Source organism: Silene latifolia, chromosome 1 (genome assembly GCF_048544455.1).
Source record: "Silene latifolia isolate original U9 population chromosome 1, ASM4854445v1, whole genome shotgun sequence".
NCBI lineage: Eukaryota > Viridiplantae > Streptophyta > Magnoliopsida > Caryophyllales > Caryophyllaceae > Silene > Silene latifolia.
In genome coordinates this window covers 5,109,294-5,127,910 of record NC_133526.1, presented here as the reverse complement: position 1 = coordinate 5,127,910, position 18,617 = coordinate 5,109,294, and the positions used below count along the sequence as shown (strand labels likewise).

General features: G+C 36.9%; 1 protein-coding gene and 1 long non-coding RNA gene across 2 annotated transcripts in view; one reads left to right on the top strand and one right to left on the bottom strand.

Moving 5' to 3' along the window:
- LOC141594778 (uncharacterized) overlaps nt 1-15,233 on the top strand; it is a 146,889-nt gene extending 131,656 nt beyond the window's left edge. Inside the window, exons 8-10 of the long non-coding RNA XR_012522233.1 lie at nt 12,362-13,875; nt 13,997-14,158; nt 14,289-15,233. This is a non-coding gene — a long non-coding RNA (uncharacterized LOC141594778). The remainder of the gene's footprint in view (nt 1-12,361; nt 13,876-13,996; nt 14,159-14,288) is intronic.
- Nucleotides 15,234-17,043: 1,810 nt separating this feature from the next.
- On the bottom strand, nt 17,044-18,373 carry LOC141594646 (phosphatidylglycerol/phosphatidylinositol transfer protein-like). The gene is made up of 4 exons (XM_074414652.1): nt 18,189-18,373; nt 17,856-17,957; nt 17,442-17,602; nt 17,044-17,355 (listed from the first exon to the last, which is right to left on the bottom strand). The coding sequence occupies exons 1-4, from the start codon at nt 18,265-18,267 to the stop codon at nt 17,248-17,250; spliced, it is 450 nt and encodes a 149-aa protein (XP_074270753.1). The 5' UTR covers nt 18,268-18,373; the 3' UTR covers nt 17,044-17,247.
- Between the last annotated feature and the right edge of the window lie 244 nt (nt 18,374-18,617).

Genomic DNA, 18,617 nt, shown 5'->3' with positions numbered 1-18,617 from the left:
CGAAAATATTCTCACCCCGTGTTCTGACCCTAACCCAACCCAAAACCCGTTCGTTGACGACTGGTACTCTGATCCGACCCGTGTAGCAAGAATCGATCCACCGACTCGTTTGACAGGTCTAGTGGTACAACTAGTTTAATACGGAGTAACTAATTTGATGAAGACCATTTAGACTCCAATCAAACACTTCAGAAAATCAAACATTCATTCTCCTTCCTCGGAAACTCAGAAAAAACCCTCACAAATTCCTAAATCGTGCAAATTTCATCCGCTTAAACAATGAAGACCACCGTGCAAATTTCTTATACTTGGGTATCAACATTTATTTAGAAGAATCAATTTGATCTCACTTCTCCCCTTACTCCTTCCACATCGTCATCCTCCCCTCGCCTCCTCCGGCCGCCGATCTTCTTTGTCGCCGCCTTTCCTCGTCAGCGAAGTCTACTCAATGCTCACCAGGAGCCTTACTTTTCACTTTTCTCTAATTTCTCAATCTAGGTTTAATTTCTATATTAATCTCTACATAATAATAAGGTTCTAATTAATCATATAAATCAAAATCAATCGTTATTATTATTATTGTTATTAAATTTTGGGTTTTTAATTTGGAGATTGTTTGTTTGATTTCGGGGTAATTTTCAGAAGCTAGGCCACACATAATATGTTTGATGCTTGTTGTTTGCTGCACCTCTAATATCCGAATGGAGTCCTTGTATTTGTTTCTCAACTATTATTATTATTATTATTGTTGTCTTTTGATCATATTTGCGATAATTTGTAATGTCTTCGTTTTTGTTTCTAACCGATAGCAAAGATGTCAAAGAAACCTCAATTACTTAAATGTCTTGCAAGTTTGGGAAGACTCCAGAAGTTGAAATTAAGTCAAAAGAAAAGGGACTGCGTGAGAGGTTCCATTTTCTATCCAGTGTCATATATCTTCTAAAAAAGAATCTTTCGCAACGATGGTTCTATCTCTCTGCCAATATTATGATGCTACTCAAGATTTATTTATTTGTCTTGAATAATGATGTGAAATTCACATTCTATGCAAAAGAAGTAGCATTAGTGCTTAGTATTCGAAACAGCGGAAATGACGTAGATGTAGGTCAAACAGGTGGTGGCAGTACACCTGAGTATGCACTAGACTTAAGAAAGCATGTATTACCTGATTCTTGTGATGGAAGTGCTCCATTGTCCACTGCCGATTTAAAGGCCATTATATGTGGTATGTTTGTTAGTTCCGAGGAGTCAAAGTTAAACTTTCGAAAGTTGTTTTGTTATTATGTGGTCGATCAATTTTTGGTTGCTTGGACGAGTCATAAAGGGAGAAGCACAACATTCTGGAATGTGACTGATTTTCAGGAGACATTCGAAGCAGTCAACTGGGCCAAAATAACATGCCTGCATATTAAGAACGAGTTACGTGCCTTGAAGTCGAGAATAACCGGACAAGAAGCTCCGAGTGGTACATTTTTTTGTGGCTGTGTTCCACTGGAGGTAACTAAGTCTCTTTTTCATTCTTCATCCAATTACATCAAAAGTAATGATAGAAATATATTTAGTTAATAACATTCCTATTGCTCATTTGATGACGCCTTTCATTTGTTTTTAGGCGATCATTTATCGTAGAATTCAATCTTTTGCTCCAGCAAAGGTCATACACGATCCTCCTCTGATACAAATGTATCAAACTCAACGGAAGGAAATTGAATATTGGACATTCTCTCAATTAACTTCCGATCAGGTTTACCCTATAAATTATTTTACCCCTATAAACTCAACGGAAGTGCTGATTGAAAAATGAGTAAAAACAAATGAAAGGCGTCATCAAATGAGCAATAGGAATGTTATTAACGAAATATATTCCTATCATTACTTTTCCTATCATTACTTTTGATGTAATTGGATGAAGAATGAAAAAGAGACTTAGTTACCTCTAGTACTAGAACACAGCCACAAAAAAATGTATCACTCGGAGCTTCTTGTCCGGTTATTCTCGACTTCAAGGCACGTAACTCGTTCTTAATATGCTGGCATCTTATTTTGGCCCAGTTGACTGCTTCGAATGTCTCCTGATTTTCAATCACATTCCAGAATGTTGTGCTTCTCCCTTTATGACTCGTCCAAGCAACCAAAAATTGATCGACCACATAATAGCAAAACAACTTTCGAAAGTTTAACTTTGACTCCTTGGAACTAACAGATATACCACATATAATGGCCTTTAAATCGGCAGTGGACAATGGAGCACTTCTATCACAAGAATTATGTAATACATGCTTTCTTAAGTCTAGTGCATACTCAGGTGTACTGCCACCACCTGTTTGACCTACATCTACGTCATTTCCGCTGTTTCGAATAGTAAGCACTAATGCTACTTCTTTCGCACAAAATGTGAATTTCACATCATCATTCAAGACAAATAAATAAATCTTGAGTAGCATCATAATATTGGCAGAGAGATAGAACCATCGTTGCGGAAGATTCTTTTTTAGAAGATATATGACACAATGGATAGAAAATGGAACCTCTCATGCAGTCCCTCCTTTTCTGTAAGCCCGTTTTAGACGCGGTGGTGAAACTGCAGCATCCCTGTAAAGTCTGTTTTAGACGCGGTGGTGAAGCTGTAGCATCCCTCTTATAAGGGCTGCAGTGGCATCAGATCAAACAAGCTGGTTCTTCTCATCTGTAAATCTATCCCAATCACTTGTTTTTCTAGTTTATTATGTACTCCCTCCGTCCCAATCACTTGTTTATCTTGATTATCACATAGAATATAAAAGGTCAACAAATGATTAGGACGAACGGAGTATTATGTATCTTCAAGGACAGCTTGGACTCTGTGGGGTTGTATCAAGATTTTTGGCTCAATTGATGGTGGTGGCTGACGCTTCACCCGTATCAGGTTGCTTCTTGATAGCCGCTGTCTCTAATCTTTCTCTTCATCTGCTGAGTGTCTCATACAGTCATAGGAATGCAACCATACAACATATTATAACCACCGTTGTTGCCCGATTTGTTCTTTTTACTCTTAGGTTGTATTCCTTTCGTTGGGTTTTTTTCTATTGTTCTCTCTAAGAATGTCCACCTTCCTTTCAGTTCGATCAAGTTGCTGCAAACTTGATCGTATCTGTTTTCTTGCCTTAAGTGAGTTGAGGTTTTACTCCGCAGCTAGATTTGTGGTACAAGGGCTGGGATAGACCTTCTGTACAATGCCTGCTCCTTGTCTCTTAAGGAGGATCTAATCTCACTGTCGCAAGTTTTGTGTGAACAGTAGCAGCATTGTAGAACCTGTTGGACAGCGGTACTTTGCTTTTACTTTTCAATCTTGTTACGGTAGTCAAGAGAATCTATTTTATATCTTCCTTCTGATAGAATTTGTTTTGATGATATGATTTACGCTTTAGCCATGAAATCAGAGCTATGTCATATGGCTGTCTAGCAGAATGTACCTGTTCTGACTTTGGGATTCGGCTTGCATTCATATAACATCATGGATATATGAATGGATCGTTTCCTATCTCCTAACCTTTCAAGGTTCATGTTCTATTCTGCCGAGCCTTGTTTGTTTCTGACTGCATAGCCTTTGTACTTTTCACTTGTGCCCATTTCTTTAAAAATTTTCCCTTAACTTGAAATAAGATTACAAGTCAGGCTTCAAGGTTTTGTGGTTTACAAGAGTATGTTTGACCTAAGCATTTTTTTTGTGCTGGATTTCATTCCTCATTGGCAAATGCGTGTTCGTTCCTTGGTGAGTTGAGGTTTTGCTGTAGGCTTGTTGAAGGCTTTACATTTAAAATAAAGTTAGGGATATAGTAGAGGTTTTTGTTGGTTTGGAAGGAGTTACTCACTTTCTTCATATTTCCAATGGAGCCAAAGACTCATTACTCTTTGGTTCTGGATTATGATGGAGTAAAGCAAAATGGCTTACTAAAGTGGCTCCGCTTCTTTCTCTTGTGAAGTAGCAGTCCTTCGATGCAGTTATCGACGCAATTTTCATCTTGGGTCATTCGGAAACAGCCTCTTTGTGTTTCTAACACAAGGGTAAGGCTGCGTACATCCGACCCCCCCTTACCCCGCAATTTGCGGGAGCCATTGAGGCATTGGGATAATGTTGTTGTTGTTGTTGTTGTGGAAGGAGTTGCTCACTCTTAATAAACTTTTCATTTACAGTTTTTTGCTTTTGAGATTCCCGTAGGATATGAATCTCACAACTGCCTTTTGACTTCCTTTTTATATAGGTCTGCCACTATATCTGGCCGCATGGTTTATGGGAGTCTCTATGTCAAGTTAAACTTCCCTTATTCTGTATTGTATTTAAATCTTCATTGTCTGCGCTTCTTAGGGATATGACTGACATAGCCTTGGAACTTAACATTTTTTTCCTATCTGCTGGATTTCACTCTTCGTAGTCAAATGTGTTTTCGTTTCTTAGTGAGGTGAGCGTTTGCTGTAGGCTTGGAGCATGCTGTATCTTTTCACGTGAAATTAAGGATATAGCGTTTTTTCATTGCTTTGAAGGGAGTTTGTCACACTTGCTAAACCTTTTATTTCCTATTTTTAGCTTTTGAGATTCCTTGAGGTATGTATCTCACACATGATTCTTTTGATTTTCTGATTTTTATTTAGGTTTGTCTCTCACCATCACCAAGTCACCAGGCTTCGTGGTTTATGGGAGTTTCTTTGTTAACCCAAACCTATTTTTTTGTGCTAAATTTTAATCCGCTCAGAGCATGTGTTTCCCTTGCTTACTGAGTTTAAAACTTTTTCTACAGGCTCACAACCCTCAGTGTAAATGCACGTGGTTCACAAGAGGTTTCCATTGGTTTTGGGGCAGTTGCTCACTCTTAAATGAACATTTCGTACTCACAAGTGCCTTTTGACTTCCTTTTTTTTATATAGATCTGCCACTCCATTACTGCATCTGGCCTCATGGTTTATGGGAGTCTCTATGTCGACTTAAACTTTCATTTCACTGAATTTATCTTGTCATAGTCTACCTTTTCAATCCTTAGTGGGTTAAGCTTATGCTGCAGGCTGGGAGGAGGATGATTCTGTCTATTTGATGTCAAGTTAAGGATACAGAGGGTTTCACTGGTTTGGAGGGAGTTTGTCTCTTAATGAAATTTCATTTAAAATACTTAGCTTCTGAGATTCCATCTTACACATAATTCTTTTGGTTTCCGACTTCATTTAGGTTCTTTTGACACTCCGGGTCATAGTTTCCGCCTTTGTGATAGTTTGTTATATTTTCAAACTTTCTTTTTGAATAATTCTGTACCTTGTATTTTCTTTCTTTATCGAATTAAGGTTTTGCTTCAGGTGCCCTCAGTTTATCTTTCACCATATAGGGATCTCACTGGTTTTAAGGGAGTTTGCTCACTCTTGAAACATTTCATTTAAAAGCTGTTAGTTTTTGAGATTCCTGTAGATTAATATATCCGACACACGTCTTTTGGTTTTCTTGTCCTGTTTAGGTCTGTCACTCCAATACTGGATGTGAGTATGTGACCAACACGATCTATAGGCCGTGAAGTTAAGGGCATGGTGCTTGCCACGGGTTTTTGGAGGGAGCTTGCTCGTTCTTATATTCTTTTAGTTACTATTATAGCTGAGATTCCTTGAGGTGGGTGTTTCCCTCATGTATTAGTTTTATTTCCTGATTTTTATTTAGGTTTGTCATCCGATTACATCACCAGGCCTCGTGGTTTGCACAGGTTTTTATGTTGACCAAAACAACTATTTTGGTACTCTGCACTTAAATCCTTATAGTCTGCTATGTTTTCTCTTTCGTTATCAAGTTGAGCTTTTGCTGGAGGTTAATTTATCCCACAAGCGATTCTTTTGGTTTTCTGATCTTTATTTAGGTCTGTGGTCTGTCATTCCATTACAGCGTGCAGCCTCTTGGTTTATGGGAGTTTCTAAATAAACTTAACGTTTTATCTTTTTGCATTGGATTTATATCCTCATACAGTATGTGTTCTGTTTTGCTTAGAGGATTGAGCTTATGTTGCAGGCTCATTACACGGTGTTTCATTACCATTTTTGGCTCTTGAAGAACATTAAAGAACATTTCATTACCATTTTTGGCTTCTGAGATACCTTGATGGCAATGTATACCACATGAAATTTTAGGCCTTGGGGTTTAGGAAAGTTTGTTGACGACCTAATTTTTTCTTTTGTGCTTAATTTAAATCTCTAATAACTTTTTAGCATTTGCTTTGTAATTCTTTTGCTATTCTCAATTTTTTAGGCTTGTCACTCAGCCATCCAAGCCTCATGGTGAAAGGGAGTTACTTTGTTGGCCCTTCTTTTGTATTGAATTTCAGTCCTCATAGTCTGAATCTTAGGAATATGACTGACATGATGGTATGTACGTGCGTCATTGAGCAGTGAAATAGTTGGTGGAGCATGTGGCAGGTTTCTCCTGATCTAGGCCTTCCTTATTACTATCTTTGACTTGATTCTTTGGAAGAGTGTGTTGAGTTTTTTAATTCAGCAGCCAACATTTGTCTGGTATTTGAAAGTTTTCATCATCTTGATACCCTGTTTCTCAATTTTGAACGTCGTTTACCGCCTTCAATGTGTGTGCCCCCCATGTAGTACGTTTATATATGTCTTTGTCTTTCAGTTCGATGATTGTGGATGTGTATAGTTAGTGAGCACGATATGCAGAAGAATTATTGGAGAACCTGTGCCAGGTTGAGCCAGTTGGAGACTGGTACTTCTTTTATTCGTCAGTTTTGTTACTGGTAGTCAAGTGAATCTATTTTGTATCTTCCTTTTGATAGAATTTGATTTAGGCTTTGGACATGCGGCCAAGCAGAGGTATATTATACATTTGTGTGGACAATCCTCCTTCCTTCAAGTTTGTGCAGAAGATTTATGGCTGCGTACAGGAATAATGTGCCTGTTATGACTTAGGGTTTTGGCATGCATCCAGATAACGTTATGGATATTCTTCCAAGTTTTATAGCCTTTGAACTTTTGGGTGGTTCCCTTTTGCTCTACGTTTTTCCCCTTCCTTATATTGTTAAGTTTTTGCGACTTGCTTCTAACCCTCAGTTTGTTTTTCATGAAGTTCAAGGATATAGACTCGTCCACTGGTCTCAAGGAACTTCGCTTACTCTTGGGGAGTTTCTTTGTTAACCCAAACTATCTTTTTGCACTAAATTTTAATTCTTTCATAGCATGTGTTTCCTGTACTTATTGAGAACTTTTTGCTACAGGCTCGCAATTCTCAATGTATATATGTCATGAAGTTAAGGTATAGAGGCATCTACTAGTTTTAAGGGAGTTTGCTTACAAAACCGGTGGTGTACAAGAGTTTGTTTGATTGCTTTATTTTTTTGCTGGATTTATTCTTGGGTTATTTCATGGGAATAATCCATCCTATACCCCTTCTTCTCAGATTAATCTATCCTTGTGTTTAACTGAGAATAATCTCATCTTTGACATCATTTCACTTATATTGATCCTTTGGAAGGGATACCTGTCAAATTGGTTACCTTTTCTTTTAAACTCTTTTATTTTAAATGAGAAACAAAAACATTAGTCAACATCTTCATCTCCTTCGTCAATCAAAAATGCTAACACTTCCTCATACTTCTGCAATTTCACCCACCTAATTTCACCCTACCACCCATCACAATCTAAAAGTTGCCAAGATAGCAAACTAGTTACCCCTTTGTAATATTTCTGGCCCATGCAATCAATACCATTCAAGTGATTCAACGAATGGCTATGAAAACTTACAACACCTGCAAGGATAAATTAGTTGCATAAACCATTCGCATGTCAACCAGAGTACCATTTACTTGACAAAAAAAACGAAAACTTAACAAACCCAATTTACCAGGAATGGCACCAAAACCTGGGTTCACTCATAATTAATTTGGGTTTGTTGATAATTAAACCCCCGAAAAATCTGGGTTTCTGGGATTAATGTTAGGTTTTCAATCGATCTGGGTTTGTTAAACCCCCAAAAATCTGGGTTCACTCAAACGATTTCTGGGTTCGCCCCTTCGAAAAATCGATTGAGTTTGTTGAAAAATTAAAATCGATTGGAATCGATTATAGATGGTGTCTGATTATTTGAGGTTGTTGATGATTAAATCGATTTGTTTTGTCTATTATCTTTCAGTTTGTACTTCTTTTAGGGGATTATTTGGGTGTGTTGAAATTAATCGATTTGTTGTCTGCTACTTTTGAGTCTTAATCGATTTGGGTTTTTTTTGGGGGGATAATTTGTGTTTGTTGATGATTAAAGTAGTAGAATCATTATTATAGAGAGATTGATAGCAATGAAGATGATGACTATTATAGCAATGAAGATGATGACTATTATGGAGGTCAATAAGATTGGTTATGGAGATCTATAAGAATGGTTATTTAATGAGAATGAAGATGAAGAGAGTATAAAGAAGCAACCACAAAAAGAAAAAAGAAAAAGAAAAAAAACAATGACCTGTTAGGAAACCTATATTAACGTTAAAGATGAGATTATTTTCAGTTAAACACAAGGATAGATTAATCTGAGAAGAAGGAGTATAAGATGGATTATTACCATGAAATAACCCTTTATTCTTTTGTCAATGTGTTCTCCTCAGCGAGTTGAGCTTTTGCTTCAGACTTGCAGAATGCCTTATATATGAGACGAAGTTAAGGATACGATAAAGATTCCCATTGGTTTGGAGGGAGTTATTCACTCTTAATGAACTTTTCATTTACAATTTTTTGCTTTTGAGTGCCTTATTTCCTTAATAAAATTTCATTTACAATTTTTAGGTTCTCGGATTCCATTCTTAGATTTGATTCTTTTGTTTCCCGACTTAATTTAGGTTTTGCACTCTCCGGGTCTCGTGGTTTCCGCCTTTGTGAGAGTTTGTTTATAATTCCACACTTTTTTTTTAACAGTCTTGTTTGCTTTTATTTTCTTTTGTCATCAAATTTAGCTTTTGCTGCAGGTTTGTATCCCCCAGTTTAACTTTCATTATTTAGGGATCTCACTTGTTTTAAGGGAGTTTTCTTGCTCTTTAAAATCAATATCTTTTTTACTAGTTTAATCTTACGAGTAAGGTCAGTTAAGCTCATCCTTTTGATTTACCTACCTTTTTTTTGTTTAAATTTAGGTATGTCATTCCCCATTATAACACAAGTCCACGTGATTTACAAGAGTTTGTTTGTTGACTTTATCTTCTTTCTTTCGTTGAATTAGTTAATTAAAACTTCATTGTAAACGAGTTTTTTTTCATTGGTGAGTTGACCTTTTGCTGCAGTCCTGGAAAAAGGCCTGATATAGAGGTTTCCCCTAATTTAGAGGGAGGTTGCTCACTCTTCTTCAGCATTTCATTTAAAGCTGTTAGTTTTGAGAGTCCTGTAGATTAATATATCCCACACCTGTCTTTTGATTTTCTAATCTTTTTTAGGTCCGACTCTTCATTAGCGGATGTTACCTCACCCGGTTTATAGGCCACGAAGTTAAGCGCATGGAGGTGCCACTCCATTACTGTATCGGCCTCAGGGTTTATGGGAGTCTCTATGTCAGCTTAAACTTTTTTTTCGCATGTATTACATTTTCATAGACTCAGTTTTTCAATCCTTAGCGGTTTAAGCTTATGTTACAGGCTTGGAGGACGCCGCCTATTATGTGAAGTTAAAGGTTATAGAGGTTTCCATTGGTTTGGAGGGAGTTGGTTTACTCTTAATGAAATTTCATTTACAATTTTTAGCTTCTGAGATCCATCTTACACATAATTCTTTTGGTTTCTGACTTCATTTAGGTTTTGATACTCTCCGGGTCTAGTGGTTTGATTTTTGATCATCAAGTGGCTTTGGAGAAGGGCGTTGATTCAGTGGTATGCTATGTTGGTTTTTATTTTAAATCACACCGACCATTTAGTTGCGTCACGTTACTGTAGACAGCAGTGGTCATGGGCTCATGGCTGGTTGTTATGGTATTGATACTAGACAAAGATGACATTGTGCTTAGGTATATAGTCTTATGATGATTTATATGGTATTCGTTCCGTAAGGCTCGTGAATTCTTGCTTATTGATGTCTTCAGTTTCTCCGGATTGTTCCATAGTTCGCCTTCTTACTATCGTGGTGTATTCGAGTTTTGAAGCTCCAGGAAAATGAAAGCATCCTTAGCTTAATTGGATTCAAGCAGAATAATCATTGCAGAGTGGTACTGCATTACTCCAGTCTTGTTACGGCAGTCAAGAGAATGTATTTTACTTTTTGATAGAATTTGATTTAGGCTTTAGACATGCGGCCAGTTAGAGGTATGTCAATTCATTTGTGAAGAATTATTCCTATTAGTGGATGATCCTCTTTCCTTCAGGTTTGTGCAGAAGAGTCATGGCTGTCTAGAGGAATGTACCTGTTATGTCTTTGAGGTTTCGGCATGCATCCAGATAACGTAGTGTGGATATTTGAATGCATTGTTTCTTCTCTTTCAACTTTGAGGTCCATAGATTCTTTATGAATCGATTACTGCCGAACCTGTGTCCACACCCTAATGAAATGAGTTAAGATTGTGTTATATTTTTCGGAGTCTTGTTCGTATATGACACCGTGGCTTTTGTACTTTTAGGTTGTGCCCTTCCGCTCCAGGTTCTTCCCTTGTTAAGCTTTTGCTACGCACTTAACAACCCCCAATTTGTTTTTCATAAAGTTTAATGATATAGACTCTTCTAATTTTTTTAATTGAATTTTCTCACGCTTGGGGAATATTTTGTACACACTTTTTAGCTTACAAGTGAGGGATAAGTGCATCCTACTGATTATTCTTTTGATTAGTTATTATTTTGGTATGTCACTCCATTACATCATCAGGCTTCGTTATTTACAGGAGTTTGTTTGTTGACCTAGACATTTCTTTTCCTTTTTTCTGCTGGACACTCCTCGTAGTCAAATGTGTTTTCGTTCCTTAGTGAGGTGAGCTTTCGCTATAGGCTTGGAGCATGCGGTATATTTGACGTTGACGTGAAGTTAAGGATATAGAGTTTCATCACTACTTTGAAGGGAGTTTGTTACTCTTGCTGAACATTTTTTTTTTAAATCTTTTGAGATTCCTTGAGGTCTGTATCTCACTCATGATTCTTTCAATTTTCTGATTTTATATAGGATTGCCTCTCTCCACTCACCAGGCTTTGTGGTTTATCGGAGTTTCTCTTTTAACCCAAATCTTTTTTTCACTCTAAATTTTCCCTCTCATACCATGTGTTTCCTACTTTCCTTTGCTTATGTTAAAGGATATAGAGGCTTCTACTGCTTGACCAAGGTCCATGTATCCCATTACAATTTTGATTTTTTCTGTTTATTTATGTATGCCACTCCATTGCAATATAGGTGGTGTAAAAGGGTTTGTTTATGTCCTAGTCAAATTCTTTACGCAGATTTGCAGAATGCCTTGTATATATATGAGATGAAGTTAAGGATATAATAGAGGTTCCCATCGGTTTGGAGGGAGATGCTCTCTCTTAGTGAACTATTTTTTTTTACAATTTTTTGCTTTTGAGATTCCTGTAGGATAAACTTCCATTTTTCACTGCATTGAATTTATCTTGTCATAGTCTGTGTTTGAATCCTTAGAGGGTTAAGCTTATGCTGCAGGCTTGGTGGATGCCGTCTATTTGATATGAAGTTTAAGGATGCAGAGGTTTCTATTGGTTTGGAGGGAGTTTGTTCACTTCTAATGAAGTTCCATTGTTTGGTTAGCAAAATAAGGTAGAGTGATTTGGAGGGGAGGGAAAATGGATCCCTCCATTTCCCTCCTACAAGGCAAATTATTTCCCCGCCAACATAGGCAAGATTTGGAGGGAAAATCATCTCCTCCATTCTCCCTTCCCTCCCCTTCCCTTCTTTTCTCTTCCCTCCTTCCCCCTCCCCTTCCTTTCCCTCCTTTTTTCCTATCCAAACAAGGCCTTAGGGATATGACTGATGGACATGATGGTCTGTAGGTGGGTCATTGAGCAGTGAAATCGCTGGTGAAGCATATGGCAGGAGGCAACAGAGCCACAAACATTTGTCTTGTATTTGAAAATGCTTTCATTATCTGGATACCTTGTTTCTCGTTTTTGAACAACTTTTGTTGGAGCCTTGGAGGCAGTTCCGTTATATTTGTCTTTTTGCCTTTCTTTTCAAAGATTCACAGGGGCATTGGTGAAACCCCACAATTTTGGTGATAATTAGTTCCACATGGTCCTGTTTTTCCGGAACCTTATGAAAGTAGTTGGCATTTCTTTATTTGTCGCCTTTATTAGATGACTTTCATTTTTGGCAACCTATACAAGTGAAACTTTTGATATCAAGTCGCTGTGAAGTAAAAGTAAAAAAATTTCGTTTTTTTGGGTAGCTCTTCTTTTTGTCACGGAGGATCATACGGACTGAGTCTGATGCTGGGCATGTGTATTGAGGCTGGTATGAATTGAGCTTTGGGGTATGAAGTTATTTGACATAAAAAAAAGCTTTTTTCTTCATTATGACGTCTTGCAATTCTGGATCTGTTGTGACTGGATGTTACTCTTTTGATCCTAGACAACGTTGAAATCAGCTTAGGTAATCTTATTGTGGATTCGAAGGTTTGGTGCGTGTTTGGTTCTTAATGGAAGGATTTAACGACAACTGGTTTAGTTGCTATTCTGGTCGAGGAGGATTGTGTAGATTCAGCCTGGTGCGAGGCACGTCATGAGTTTACTATGGATTCAGCATTGTGGTACTTTGTAGACTTGTGATGACTTCGGGAGTAACTTTTCTTCAATATGTAGTTTTTCTTTTCTGGTTTTGTCGCAATCCCTTCTTTTAGTAGTTTTTGTCTTTGTACTGGATTTTATGCCTTCGATCTTAGATGAAGGTACACTCATTCTTTGGCAATTAATGTATAGAGGCTTATAAATATTTATGTGGTCTGGAATTCAAGCTGGACACATATTGGAGGTCTATTTACATGAAATAGGGTTTCTGGGTGGTAAATTAAGCAGTCTAGTATAGATCGAGCATTGTGGTCTGTTATGGATATGATGCTAGCTTTTCCTCATTTCATATGCTTTTGGTTGTGGCTAGTACTTGTGATTAATATAACTGATGTATTGTCGTGCGGTCGTGCCTTTATACAATGTGTGTACTCTCCCATGGTAAACCCGAGTAACTGTGGCGTTGTAACTACCAGAAGGTTCCGTTGTCTGTACTGTTGCGATTTATGGTTTTCGGCCTGCTTTCACATTCTTAATATATGATGCTTACATGTTTTCTAAGAATTTGTTAGTAGACAAAGCTTACGTACGCTGTCACCTTTTTGGCTTAGGTTGTAGCTGCCAATTGTTTCCTCTGCTGCCTGCTTGATGCCTCACACTCTTCTCTTCTTGTTATATTACATGTACATTATTGATTTTGGCTTCGCAAACTCAACCTCTTTGTTTTAGAGGCTTCTACTGGTTTTATGGGAGTTGGCTTACTTTGAAAATAACATCCATAAACTATTTTTAGCTGAGGAGTTTTATTTTTATTTTATTTACTTGTTTTTATCTACGTATGGCATTTTGTTACAACATCAGTCCTCGTCGTGGTTTACAGGAGTTTGTCTTTTGACTTAAACCCTTTTTTTTGGATTTTACTCCTTATACTCGAATGTGTTCTCGTTCCTGAGCAAGTTTAAGGATATAATAAAAGAGAGTTTTCTCAGTCTGATTTACAATTTTAACTTTCAAAGATTCCGAAATGTGCCTTTTGATTTCTCATCTTTGTATTTAGGTCTGTAACATCAATACCAGTATGCAGAAGGCCTTTTTTAGTGGACTTTCTTGTCGAACTTTGAAAATGATTTGAGTAACCCTGGCTTGTTACCCTTATATTACCTAGTCGGTTTAACATGTGAGACTATCTCAATTTATTGCAGTTATATTATCTGGTCAGTTACATATACTGTAGTTATATTATCGTTTTTTTTTATTATATAATTTCTCTTCCCGGACATGTTATGTTGTCTCCACAGGAAAAGCTATATCAGGTGGGAATGAGGTGAAGATAGATGTTGCATATTATGGATGGCATGTGTATAGTGAGAACCATGATTTGTGCAGAGACCCCTTGCCTTGTTCCGACTGGTGATTTCGTTATCGCTCACTCTGAAATTTTGGCAGCCTTTATTATCCCGGTAAGACGTTATCTAACTCGTCCTCCTTCCATTTCGAAACTTCTATATACTTTCGATAAAGGTTCAGCTTTGTGTAGGATTACTTATTTCCTTGTTTAAGCATTCTGTTTTCTGAGTTGTACTTGTACAGTGTACTTACTATGTGAAGATGAATGTCATGGATGCAAACAGCAAGTAAATGTCGTGTGTTGGATTCGACATTACAATTGGGTTTATGTCCTCTGCGGCTGCTAGTTAAGAGATCACATAACTTTCATCTCTTCTTCAATGTGAAGACTTAGGTTACTGAGCTCTCAACTCTTGATGAAGACTTCGGCACCAACAGTCTTAACCCGACACGGTGTATACAACAGCATTACTAACAGCATCTTAGTCAGGTTGGCTCATGTTTATATACTTCTATCTAGACGAGACCGACATTCATATGGCTTTTAAGAGTTCATCTGTATGTGACTCCATCACATACCCAGCGTATATCTACCTGTATTTCTAAATCAGGTAAATATTTCTAAATATGGCATCCCCAGCGTACTATCCAGCGCCTCTTTGAAGAAACCCCGTGTGTTAAGAACCCTCACCCCTAGTTTAAGTTATTGTAATAATAATGTAGTGTTTGTACCTGATTTAGAAAATACAGGTGTGCGTATAAGGAACCTATTTTTACAGCTGCCAAAAAAAAAAAAAAAAAAAAGAAAAGTGATGGTGCCGTTTTTCCTGTCAATTTCCTTAATGCTGGTCAATTTATAGTCAATACTGGCGGAAATACCAACCAAGGTATTTTCGCCAAGGTATTTCCCCGGTATTGATTACATATTGACCAGCTTCATTGGTCAAATTCCCACGGTTGTTTGTGCTCCTTGCTCTTCTGCATCAATCTTTTTACCATTAGTTTTTCCAACTTCTGTTTTGTTTACCTCTATACGAAGTAATATTAACACACCACTAAATTATACGGAATATTAACCGAACTCATATTCACACTCAAAAATAAAAACAAAAACAAAAAAAGAATACAAAACCAAACCAATTATCCATACTTGTGTTTGTTTTTACTATGGTATTAGTTGTTGTAGTAGATTGATGATATATATAGAGAAAATTGGAATATTAGCTACAAGCTTAGAAGTTTTTCCTCCATTGCTTTTTAGAGAGAACAAATTCGAATTTCAAGTACAAGAATGGACCAGGTAAAGACTTCCTCAGGTTTATAAATCAAAAGGATAAATGTGTAAACACAAAAGGAGGTAGGAAACCGGAAATTGATAAAGGGGACATGGTATATTGACGGTCCGAATTCTCTCCATTACTTAAAAAGAAATGGATTTTTATTACTTTTGAACGATCTGGATTGAATTTTGGGATGATCCAGTAATTGTAATTATTTCATACTTCTCTTCTCCCCTTTAAAGAAGTATAGATTAGAGAATCAATAGGTCTTGGTATAGACGGGTGGGGCGAACAGACGGGTAAAGACCTCTAATAAAATGGGTAGGGGGGACAAGGTGGGGCACTCCCATGTGCTTCCCACTTTATGGTAAATGGGTACTTTGTGAGAGAAAATGATATCTGTCTATACGTATAAACGGATAGTGTCCGTCTATAATGAGAATTTGTGTTAGAGAATTAACCGTATAAATTGAGGACCGTCCGCAAAAAGGACGGGTAATATCAGAGGTTCTTATTCTCTTTCATTCAGGGTCATCCGCGTAAAGAAATTCCATCTTATCATAAATATAGAATTTTATTTCATATTTACAATTTTTTTTTTTTAAGGTAAGAAAACTAGGTTGATCCTATAGGTAGGACTAAACCTATCTCATCCTTACGAATGAGTGTGGTAAATTAAAGCCACCGGCCTTCAAACCATCTTGAAAGAGTTGGACATGAATGTTCAATAGAAGTCATGAAGTCAGCAACGCTTCACGAAAGCAATGTTTAATTATCACTTCATCGAATAAATAAATGTCTAATTTCACATCCTTATAATACTAGAGATTTCCCAAGGAATAACACATAAATTATCACCCTCCACAATTAACTTTAAGATTCCTAAGTGTTTAGCGGCTAAAACACCCTCTTTTAAAGCGAGAGCTCCCGCAACAAGAATACTATTGGATCCGCACTTTTTGGCTCCTAACACGACTACTTGACCATTACGATCTCTTATACAATATCCTAAAGCAGCTTTATTGTCTTCTATTCTCGAACCGTCAAAATTTAGCTTTAGGAAACCGTTAACTATAATTATCCACTTTAGTTGTTAGGTGTTAACTAACCGATAGGTCTCCCTTCAGACGAAAATGGCCGTCTAAAATAAGAATTAGTGTTAACCATAATATATATTCATAAAGAGGCGAACAAATTTCCTACGCAACATAGCTAAACTTAGATAAATAAAAACAATTTCTCATTAAAGTAATACGATTTGTGTTTAATAAATATTAATCATATTTCTGTTTTTAATACCCTTTTTACTCGACGTTTCCATTCTTGTGATTTGTCTGATCTATGTTGTTAATATTTTCTTATATATAGTTCATTTCAAGTGTTCCACTAAATGCCTTAGAAGAGAAATGTGTCTTTTTTATTTATTTTTATTTAATTGAATTCTGGCTCTGTATTGGTTAGAAAATGGACATTGACTGATTCGCATTCCGTTTTATGCGATTTGGTTTGACCTGTCGTTTTGGGCAGCTCTGTGTCTTTTATGGTCAGAAACTTGAGTTGATTAGAATCATACACCAGTATTTCAAGTATTGTAAACAGGGCCGTTCCTGAGATTTTGGGGCCCTGTGCGATATTTTATAACGAGGTCCCAAGTTATCTCATTTTCCTCCTCTTTGAGTTTTAAGTAGTAGATTGCTATTTAACATGAGTCATACAGATGAACTCTTGAAATCCCTGAAAGTCGGTCTCATCTCGATACAAGTATATAACACGAGCCAACCTGACTAAGATAAAGTTGTATACATACATTAGATTACTAGATATGTCGTCTGCACTAAAGTAATGCTGTTGTATTTCCGAGTTGAGAGTCATAACCACTTAACCAGACTTCTGTACGTATACACCATGTCGGGTTAATCGTCTTAACTAGCCGCTACAGATGCCCCGAACCCAATTGTAATGTCGAATCCAACACAAGACATTTGCTTATTGTTTGCATCCATGATATTCATCTTAACATAATAGGTACCCTGTAAAATGTATAACTCCGAATGCTTAAACAATACGAAATAAGTAATGACAGACAAATTTAAAGACGAATTAGACGTTGTCTTACCGGGATAATAAAAGCTGGCAAAATTTCAGAATGAGCGATGACGAAATGACCAGTCGGAACAGGGCAAGAGGTCTCTGTGCACAAATCATGGTTCTCACTATACACATGCCATCCATAATACGCGACATCTATCTTCACCTTCCCACCTGAGATAGTTTTTCCTGCGGTAAAAAAAAACAAAACTCGATAATATAATTACAATTATTCAATTAATGTTGGTTGAGACAGTCTGACATGTAAAACCGACCAGGTAAAATATAACTGCAGTTAATGTTGTGTGAAATAGTCTTATATGTTAAACTGACTAGGTAATAGTATAAGGGTAACAAGTCAGGGTTAGTCAAGTCATTTTCAGAGTTCGACACGAAAGTTTATAAAAAAAAGGAGAAATAGAAGAAAGTAAAAATATATAACCAGTAGATGCAGAAATGCTTAGAGTGGCAGGATGGCCTTTGGCAATTGGATTTGGTGTTACTTCAATTGCATATACCTTCACTTCATAATCAATGTTCTTATCTGCAGTTAATGTAATAAGTGTCAGCAAATACAACTTCTTATTTAAGACGGTTATAAGCGTAAAACAGATTTAAAACAACTCATATATCCGTTTAGTAATAAAAGGAGATTTTGATGCTGACGGGATTTGAACTCACGTCATGAGTACCACCTCTTATAACTTTACCAACTAAACATAGTGAACGTTAGTGGCATGACTTAAACGATTGGTGAAGGGAGACGAACTAGTACCGCAATAGTGAACGTTAGTGGCATGACTTAGACGAGTAAGAAGGGTAAACAATAAAAGCGGTATTATGAACGTGCTCATATTTACGTCTTTGTAATTTGTTTCGAGAGAGGAAGAGGGAAAAGGGTTTTCGCGAAGAACACGAAATAGATGAAGAGGTGGATACAAGTTATGAAGTTAATTAGTGAAGGGAGCAATAGCAATTCGCAAGTGTTATACTTGTAGGAGAAGACTGTTGATTGTGGCCAAAGTAGGAAATTTCTTGACTTTGGACTCTTATGTGAATAAATGTGAAGAATTGGATCTTGGTGGGTCTAAACCTTGGCAATTGAATGGAATATTTGATAATGACTCCAAATTTATTTTCGACGGACTAATATTTCAAATCTTAATACGACTAGACCTGGTAAAATTGATTTGATTCGTATTTG

Excerpts from the sequence above, each read along its gene's own strand:
- LOC141594646 (XM_074414652.1), bottom strand. The coding sequence starts at position 18,267 with ATGAGCACGTTCATAATACCGCTTTTATTGTTTACCCTTCTTACTCGT. Across the intron at positions 17,958-18,188 it reads CACTAACGTTCACTATTGCG|ATAAGAACATTGATTATGAA; the intron begins GTACTAGTTCGT and ends CATTAACTGCAG. Across the intron at positions 17,356-17,441 it reads TGCCAGCTTTTATTATCCCG|GGTACCTATTATGTTAAGAT; the intron begins GTAAGACAACGT and ends TACATTTTACAG.